The 10,227-nt window shown below is 38.3% G+C and overlaps 1 protein-coding gene across 1 annotated transcript in view; it reads left to right on the plus strand.

Annotated features, from left to right (window-relative positions):
• Positions 1 to 10,227, plus strand: part of hacd1 (3-hydroxyacyl-CoA dehydratase 1) — a 22,026-nt gene that overhangs the window by 8,588 nt on the left and 3,211 nt on the right. Inside the window, exons 5-6 of the mRNA XM_015377465.1 lie at positions 371 to 492; positions 6,877 to 7,055. Of these exons, the coding sequence (XP_015232951.1) occupies positions 371 to 492; positions 6,877 to 7,055 (301 nt within the window). The remainder of the gene's footprint in view (positions 1 to 370; positions 493 to 6,876; positions 7,056 to 10,227) is intronic.

A 10,227-nucleotide genomic window follows, 5' to 3' on the forward strand; every position in this document is an offset into this window, starting at 1 on the left:
TCCTTCCTTCCTTCCTTCCTTCCTTCCTTCCTTCCTTCCTTCCTTCCTTCCTTCCTTCCTTCCAAACTCAGTATTGTTGGCAACTCAACCCAACAGTGCTTAAATGTTCATTTATTCTCTATTTCTGAACAGCTGGTCACTGATTTGTGTCATTCAATTATATGAAATGGGAGGATTTTGATAATCTCATTTGCCAGTCAAACTTGGTTTTCTAGAAATAAAAATGTACATCAATTGGAATTAAACTTTTGAATACTTCTTTACAATTACCAGTGAAGCAATCAAGTATTTGCAGCCAGCAAACCTAAAAGATATCTTTAAGCTCAACACTGAACACTATAACGGATTAAACCTGTACATTTTGTTGAAGATCCAGAATGAAGAAAGTGTACTCCTGTTCCTTGTTGTGTGGACGGTGACAGAGATTACCAGATATTCTTACTACACATTCAAACTGCTCCACCACCTGCCGTACTTCATCAAATGGGCCAGGTAGAGACGCTGTCAGTGTGGTCGACTCTAATGATCTATGATTAGAGATAATTAGAGTTGACTTTTTGCAAGCATGGGGGTCTGAATTGGTCATTTTACCTTGTGTGTGTATTAGTAATCAACCACCTCTTAAAAAGGGGTCACGCATGTTTTTTTTAGCATTTTAACAGGGGTTATTTGTCATTTAGAAGAATCTTAGAAGAGATTAATTGCATGTGTTTTAAACATAATTCTGTCACATATTTAAACATTTGCATCCCTAACTGTCACCAGGTAGAACCTATAATGCAGGAAAGCTACCGGTTGCAGTGAGAAGTCATGCTTTCCCTCTGCTGTACGTGAGCACATGATGTGGAGATCTGGCCTCACTGTAGCTCACCTGAAACTGGAGACGTCTGAGGGAACTTCAGACGCTGACATTAGTGTTTTGACACTGATAGTGGTCCAAAGAACTGATCTTACTCACTGAGAAAGCCACCAACCTACCCATTAAATCTTTGCACATTTAATTACATCACAGCCACAGATTTGTATGCATTTTACTAGCGTTTGGGATTGCAGACCAACAGCAAGCAGCATGTAGTTATTTTGTTGGATAATTTTCCTGTTCATATTAACCTCTCATTAAAAATAGTATGTCAGTTAATGCATTCAATAATTTACAAACATTTGCTGATGACCTTCTAGTCCTTGGGGGTTGAAGACCTTGCCACCATGAAAAGCTTTAGCTCACTTCACAGATTCTCAATTGAATAGCAGTTAAAACTGTTTGTTTGGCCAAAACTGTAGAAACTTACTGTAGAAATAAAAGAATAAATTTAACTCAAATCAAGCTGAGGCTCTGGGCTAAAATGTACCTTGACCATAATGGCTGTATTTTCAGATTAAGGTGCTTGAATAGCCAAGCATTTCTATAAATCCGTTGCATGCCAATATCTGTCACACTGTGCTGATTTATTTAGTTAAAATGTTGAAAGCCACAATATTATTTCATTTTACAGTTTGTTTTACATTGTGTCTGTCTCCTGAAAGACACCAAACATACAGCTCACTACAACAGAGAGACATTATTCCTCTCACTGTTTGTTACATCCTTTATGATTCTAACTGCAAGAAGCCTGTTTTATTACCTCTCCCAAGTAGGTTATGTTTTTAGTCGAGATTTTTTGTCTGACTGCCTGTCTTTGTACAGAAGAACTTGAAAAGTTATGATTGAATTCTAATAAGATTTTTACTAAAGGCGCAGCTCAGTCGAATGAATGGTCCATTACATGTTGGTAATGATCCACATCATAATCCGGATGTTTGAATTTTTGAAATGGTTCTTTAACATTATTTGGTGGAACAAGCAGTTCCCTCCTTAAACCAGAGGGAGGCCAGCAGTGACTATTGACAGATTCTTCATTTAAATTCAAAAAAGTCCAGAAGAATTTTACTGAAGACAAAAACACAGGAAAGGTGGGCCAGGCCTTGTTCGCAGTCTCTGCTGTCTCAAATAAGACAGCAGAGTGAATAAAAAAAAGTAAGAGCAGGGCAAACACCAGAGGCTGCAGATACAAGCTGTGCCTTATTTATAATCTTATGAAAAGATTTTAAGGAAATTGCTACCAAAGGTGCACCTCATGCCAAAGTTTTAGCCATAGGTGGAAGTCACAATGTGGGGCAAAATTTACAGCTTTGTGACTCTGTGATCTCCAAGTACTCTTCTAGTTTTATATATCTTTTCGGGGCCAATCCAAGTCTTTGCAACCCATTTGTTCCATCTCTCACCCTGAGAAAAGGTTCTGCTCTCCTCCTCCCTTGTCCACCCACACTCGTCAGATCTTTCTTTAAGCGTGGAAGAGCCAGGCCCCTGGAGGAGGGCTCATGTTCAGCTGCTCCCATTTTTAAGACCTTCTGTTTTGGTCATGGAATGTTCAGTAGACTTTTTTTCTCTCATCCGCAAAGACGCTCCCCTGAGTCCTTGCTAGTAGACCCCACTGATCTCAGACATCCCGGGTCATGCCAAGTTGTACTAGAGTGCACTGAAGTTGGTACATTTGCCTACAAATGTAAATATTGACAGTTCCTCAGGTTTTCTCAAGGTTTTCATTTGAAATTATTTTTTGTTCCTGAACATTGAAACATATTGTGCAACGTGTGTGTGTGTCTGCAAATGATGGAAATGTGGAAGAGAGGATAAATGGCACCACTAAAATAATTACTGCCAGCAGAAAAAGTGTTGATACAACCTAGCTCGAAAGCAATTACAAAGAAAGAGAAGACACAACACCTAAACAACTTAAAGCATTTTTAAAGGAATTATTTTACAAATAAAAATAAACTGTAAGTTGTTAATGTAAATGTAACTATAGGTGTGTGCGGGAACTGTGAGTTAGAAAACGTAAAATGTAAAAAGTAAGGAGTTTATTTTAATTTAATTAATAGACTCAAAGGAAGTAGCACTTTATTGTAAAGTGGAACAAAATTATAAATGTTTTTTTTCCCAGTTAAAATGTGAAAAGTGTGACAAATATTTTCTCTCAGCCTTCAGCGGCCAAAGTTTTACAGTAAAACCTTTGGATGCTGTTGCTGATCTAGACTATTCACTATGTTTCTATCAGCTTTGCTCATGTAGTGACTGATTTATTTTCAGATTTGCCAAATTCATTCATTGTATACCAATTTCACAGTCTTGTTCTCTGTTTAATTTAGCTCTACAGTATCTGGCCTCTAAATATGGCCCTTCCTAGACATAATTATTCTCTTAATCTAATCCACTCCAGTGTAGTTTAGGCGCCACGTTAAGATTTATTGTCCTGCTGAAAAGTAAAGCTCTGCCTAAAACCTCTTATGTTTAGCCTCCAGTTACATTTTCTTTCCAGGATTGCCCCATATTTAGCTCCATGAACTGTATCTGGACATGAACTCCAACATGTTTTTCTGTCCTTGCTAAACAAAAAAAAAAAAAACAAAAAAAAAACGATTAATCATACTGCTGTTACCATATTGTTTTAATTCAGTGTTTAGGAGGATTTGCAATGTCTAAAACAGCCTTTATAAAGGCATTCTGTATAGTTTCAAGTGTGACTAAGTTAAATACTTAACATGCATCCAGTCATAGTGTGGTTATTGTTGTAAACTGTTGTCTGAGGTCATATTACAGTCACAGTCTGATCCTGTAGCATGAGTAGCTATTAAACAGTGCCAAACCAAATCTCTCTACTGCAGCTTCCTGTTAAGCTGCCGGTCAGTCCATGTGTGGCACAAATCATATTTATTACGAACCAAAGCTGATCATCTTATTAGGCTTTCTATATTTGCTAACCTGGCATGTTGATAAGCATTACACCAATAATCAAATCTTGGCTATATTTACCCCCATTGCTGAACGTGTACTGTTGTCTCAGATAACATTTTCTGTCTGAATGCATGCCACAGTGTCTCAGGTCTGAAAGGAGTGTTTACACTCTGTGTTAGTTTGGTTTGTTGGAACTTCACATCAAAGGAGAGACATTTCAGCTCTTCCACACACAAACACAGCATTGTATTGGATCAGATAGAAAAGGTTATAATTTGTGTTGCGCTGATGCCATTTTTTGGCCCCGATACCGATACCCGATACCTGGCTATGCAGTATCGGCCGATACCGATACCATAATAATGTAAAATAATTGCCATCATTGCTTTGTCAAGCTGCTGCCTACCTTTGTGAAACAGGAAACAAATCTAATACAAAGTGAATCCAGTAGAACTTTTTGATAAAAAGTTCTACTGGATAATAAAAATAAAAAGTTTTTATTGCCTACCAGGAGTGGGTGACAATAGTTGAATAAACTTATGGCTCTCAAAATGGTATCAGTGCCCTATTTGTTGGTACTCGCCGATACCGATACCACCATTTTAGGGCAGTATCGGGGCCCCGTCCGATACTGGTATCGGTATCGGTGCAACACTAGTTATAATTGATCAATTTTAGATTTAAACATAATCATTTCTATGTACCTTCAGGACCTGAACCAACTGATTTTAGTATGTATGAACTACAGTTCGCCTGGACCTATTGATTATTTGTTTCTTAATCTGTTTCTGGTTAAACTTAAGTTTAACATCACAAGGCTGTTGACCTGCTTTCAACTTTCAACAGTGTTCTCTGTTTAGCTCTGGATAATCAGCAGCTGGTATCCTTATTGTATTTGTTGTTAAAAGGTGGGATCTATCTAATGCGCGGTTTCTTTTAACATTGACTTGTAAGAGCAAAAAAAAGGTATAACCATATTGATTTGAGTGAATTTAGCAAAGGCAAATTTATGGTGGCTAGCCGATTGGGTCAAGCATCTTTAATTCTGCTTCTGTGGAATTTGCTTGAGCTGCTGAAGGCAGCATCAATCAGAATGGTCCAAAGAAATAAAGTCAGTGAAAAGGGAACCTTGTTATGAGAGACCAAGGATTATTAATGGGCATTGGCTGCATTGCAGTTGGTGGTTATGGCGACACAAACATTGATCCCTGCCCACTGCCCGAAGCACCAGCAAAGAACAAAGGACCATCAGATATGGACCAATGAGTAATTAAACAAGATGGTCTGGAGAATATTTTTTCCTCACTTCAGTCTGATTGCGAGGTGCAATTGTGTCTTTTGCCTAGGAAATACCTGGCACTGGAATAAACTATGGGTGGACAGCAAGCATGTGAGGACAGTAATATGCTTTTCTACAGAAAGTTCTAATTTGGCTATGTCCTCTGGGCAGCCATTGTTGCAAACTGTGAACTGAAGTGTACCGGTAAATGCAATATTTCGTAATAGCTGTAACTACTCTCAGCAGTACCATCCACCATTCCAAAAATAAATAATATATATACCCATGACAGCTTTGAGGAGCACAGCAACAAGTTTAAGGTGTTGACCTTGGCTCCAATTTCTTCTGATCTCAATTTAATGTGCTGAACAAACAAGTCACACCTATTAACTCCCCAAGGCAAAGCTAAAAAGACTTAAATGATCTTCTGCGGACATCCTTAGTACATTTACCATACATCCTCAGGGGACTAGTTGGAAAAACACATTGCTTTGCAGGTTTTGAACATGTTATTCCTGGTCTCTGTAAGTCACAAAGAACAACTACTTCCAGCGTACTCTGATAGGTCAAGTACCTAAAGGTAATTTCAATACAACAGGAGCAGATAACTGGGGACTAGGTTCTCAGCGGCTATAGCATGTCTCCTACAATTTAGTGATCCACCAGAAACCTTAATATATAGCTTTTACAAGCATAGATAAACATTGGCCATTCTCTTTCACTAAACACAGCTGGTCAACCTGTATTTCTAATTCAATAAAGGAAACTGCAAATTTAGTCAACAGGCTGAAAGTTTGGCAACCGTCCCCAACATGACTTCTTTAGTTATGCTCTATCTTTAGTTTGTATTTTTATTTACTCTACAATAACTAGTCTTTTTCTTTTTGCTACCAAATCGGTGCAAACCAGTCATGTTTGACTGTTGTGTCAAATTGGCTTAATTAGATTGAAAGATGAAAACTGCAGTTGAATGTCTAGAGCATTTTGTGATCCCCTAGAGCTACTAAGGTTATTCATATGAATGTCCAATTAGGGTGGCAAAATACTGACTATTATAAACCTAGGAATAACAGCAATAATTATGGAACTGAAAATATTATAGGTTGTTTTCAAGTTGGGGAAATCTATTGTTATAACCTGGAAATTAGCAATAATGCACATGGCCATGTTACCATAGTAGTGTTTAGGCCCCACACTCCCTATATGCAAGTGCTGGTGAAGATTCTCAGTCATCCAGGTCAAATTAAGGACATTTCGCTCCCTATTCAGGAAGCTTTTTCAATTAAAAAAATATGCATGATGCATTCCCTGACTGTATACACAAATGATTTGTACAACACTGAACTATTTTAGTCTTGAAGTTGAGCCCCTGGATGGCATAAAGTAAATATGATTTTACATTTTTTGTTAATATATTACATATATATTGCATATTGATGCTGCAACAAACAAATATTTCAATTACTTTCTATTACTGCTAGTCCATTTTCAGCTTGTTATACGTACCTAAATTCTCTTAGCTTGACCTTTTGTGCAAAGGGGCAGGAGCTTTTTGGCTGTTTTCAGACAACTTAAACATGTTTATCTAATGACAAAATTTAATCCGGTATGCATTTTGGAAAATTTGTATTGACAAATAAAGAAGCATATTTGTGTTGAAGAAATGTAGACCTCATAAGTAATGCATGCATTGCTAGCTGACTTTGATCAAAAAGTTATCATCAGCATGCAAGTGTGTTCCCATCTTCTGTGTGCTTACCTGACTGTGTTTACCTGCTACCTGGATTGAAACTGAAAGTCATTCAGCTTTTTTCTTATTCTGTAGATACAACTTCTTCATCATCTTGTACCCGCTTGGAGTTGTTGGAGAGCTGTTCACCATTTATGCCGCTCTACCATTCGTACGCAGGTCTGGAATGTACTCCATGAGGCTTCCCAACAAATATAATGTGTCGTTCGACTACTACTACTTCCTCATCATCGTCATGCTATCCTACATCCCACGTAAGGAGAAATTTCTTCCTCATGCTCTGCATCCAGTGGTTTGTAAAACGTTATAAAGCATGTGACCTAACTAAAAAATATTCATCCAAAGTTTGTTTGAACTGTTCCAATTCCATCTAAAGTGTTTCTGACTCCTACAGATACAAAGTTGTCTCTTTAGTGTTGTTCTGCCAAAAACTTATAAAGGTTCTAAGACTGTTATTACTGTTAGGAGCCATGTTAAAACAATTATTATTATTAATGAGGGATGTGAAATATACTGAATAATAATAATTGTTATAATAGTACAAGCAATATATCAAGACAGCAACTGAAAACCAATGTTTGGAAGCAATATATGGTAAATTATAAAATTTGAAATCTTATGTAATCACGCTCTGAATGTAGGTAACAAATTTGGCTAGTTGGATGGACTCCAACTGCTGAAAGTAGAGCAGACATTTGATAGTGGAAAAGCAAAAAAAGTAGTCACAAAAATGTTGGGTAGTAAAAAAAAACAATTACATGTTCACCATGCAACTCATGCTTTGTCTCTGGATATTTTGGAGCTGCCATAGTTAAAACCCCTCTTCGACATTGTGTGTCAAGAGAAGGGTCCAGAGATTGTTAGACAAGGGTGATGGTGCCCCTTCAAAAGAAGGGAGACCAGACTGTGTGCTCCAAATACAGTGAGGATCACACTCCTCAGCTTCCCTGGGGAGGTCTTTTGAGGTCAGGGTCCTGGAAAGTCCAGCACATTGTCAAATTTTCACTTCAGGAGGAGCAGCGTGGTTTTTGTTACAGCTGTAGAATACTAGGCCAGATCTATACCCTTTAACAGGGTGCTTTAAAGTACATGGGCGTTTGCCCAACTGGTTCACATAAGTTGGGCAAACAAACAAATTCTGTCCTTTTGCTCGTTTTTTTAAAGAGAGAAAGAGGGTATTCTCATTAAAATCTGTGCATGCTTTGATGTCATACACATCACTGCGTTACACTGGTGCAAAACATTTCTGTATCAAGGCTAATACATCCGCTGTCTTACTGCTGTCTACCTTTTGATTTCGCAAATCTGAAGACAATTCTTGTGGATTGCAATGTAAAAGTGCGGGAGGGGTCTGGTTTTGGGACCTGCAGATTTTTCTCTTTTTGACAATCACATGGTTCTGCTGGCTTCTTTGAGCCAAAATCTACTGAATGCGCTAAAACAGCTTCACGATTGAGCGTTTAGGCACCTGCACCTTGACTAGCCAGGAGCAGCTCGGAGCAAAACTGGTGCTCCTCCATACTGAGAGAAGTCAGCTGAGTTGGCTAAGACATTGTCTCTGAATTCACCCTAGATTGGTGTGACTCCCACACTAATACAGACAGTGCACTGGTCTGCTATGGTGAAGAGGGAGCTGGAGAAACTTTCCATTTACCGGTTGGTCTAAGTTTCTTTCCTCAACTATGTTCATGGTATCTGCATTATTTCCAGAGGAATGAAATCCCAGTTACAAACGGAAAATAATGAGCATCCTTGTCAGGGTGGCTGGGCACTCCCTTAGAGACAGGATGAGTAGTTTGACAATCCGGGAGAAGCTTGGAGTAGAGTCGCTCCTCTTCCATATCAAGTCAAATGATGCTGGAGGGACGAGTTCTCTGAGCTGGCCCTAGAACATCTCAGGCTTCCCCAAAGCAGCAGGAAGAGGTGTCTGGGGAAAGGGATGTCTTTGCATCTCTACTGAGACTACCGTCACCCCAGCGACCCAGATAAGTAGAAGAAAACGCATATGAGACTTCTTAAATGCCTCCTGAGAGTGATGTTTCAGGCCTGTCTGAAGGGGCAGCCCAAGACTTAATGTAGAGTCTACATCACTTGACTAGTCTTGCAATATCTCAGTTTTCCCCAGAGAAGGAGGTTTCTGGGGAGTCAAAGGGCAAAGTGTGGGCATCTTTGCTGAGTCTGCTGGCCTTGTGACCCTTCTGTTAGTCTTTCCTTCCTTCCCTTAGTCTTCCTCAACTTTGTTCTTTCTGTTTTCAGCCATTCAGTTTATCTCTGAATATATTCTTTTATTAAGCCACACCCCAATCAGCAGCCTGTCTATACACCACATGAAGCACAAGGCAATGAGAGCACAGAACAGCAAGACAGCACCCCCCTTAGACAGGATGGACCAGCTACACTCAAAATAAAATAAAGACTCAAGGCATTACCATAACTTAGCTCTATGTGATATAGACTTGATTAAAACCAGGCATAGATATTTACAGACCTTGAACTCTATACATTTTCATGTTAAAGCCAGAAACATTTATGTGTTCACTTGCCCGTTAATGTGACAGACCAAAAAAATGTATCTTGCACAGATACAAGTTTAGAAGTTTGCCTATGTGATAGGCCAATAAAAAGTAGTCCAAATTTACAAAGTGAAAGAAAATGTAATTCCATCTTTTTATTTTAAAGGAATCTGAAAATATACCTATTTTATTTAAGACCGTTGCTTTTATTTCTCCAAAGCCCGTAAAGTATTTAGAGCAACCAATTGCCTTTGGATGTTTACCAATTGGTAAATAATCTACAATCAAATGGAAAGTCTTCTGTCCAAGTTTATAAGACACTTATTTCAGTGTGCAGCAGTTTCTATGGCAGAATAGCTGAAAAAGAAAACGATCTATTTGTTGCAATACCCCTGTCAAGGGCAAGACCTTACTGTAACTTTATTTGATTGTCGCAGTGGGAGCGCTCCAGAAACAATTGTCTGCTAACTGCACTATGCTAAGGTAATCATGTAAAGAAAAGCACAAAAGAGGGTGCTTTAAAGGAAAGTAAAACTTCAAGTCACTGCTGCTTCAGGTGTACAAAGGGTTATTTTCATGGAAATATTGGCAATTATAAAAACTTCCTTTCCTAACAGTGTAACAGGACCAGGTTGCAAACAACTCATCAGAATCAGAATCGGGTTTATTGCCATTGTTAGTGAAGGAGTTCACAGCTAGGAATTTTTTATGGTACAATCGTGCAACATGAAACATATAATATGAAATAGGTAAATAAAATTATAAAAATCTCTAAAAACACTGGGGTATAAGGCATGCAAAAAATATACTAATATATACACTTAGGATAAAAATATGGATAAATAAAAAAATATATAAAAAGTATAAAAAGTAAAAAGTACAAGGTAGTGCAAATAGAGCAGTGTGCAATACA

The sequence above is a fragment of the Cyprinodon variegatus genome, unplaced genomic scaffold, assembly GCF_000732505.1.
Source record: "Cyprinodon variegatus isolate N-32 unplaced genomic scaffold, C_variegatus-1.0 Scaffold154, whole genome shotgun sequence".
Classification (NCBI taxonomy): Eukaryota; Metazoa; Chordata; class Actinopteri; order Cyprinodontiformes; family Cyprinodontidae; genus Cyprinodon; species Cyprinodon variegatus.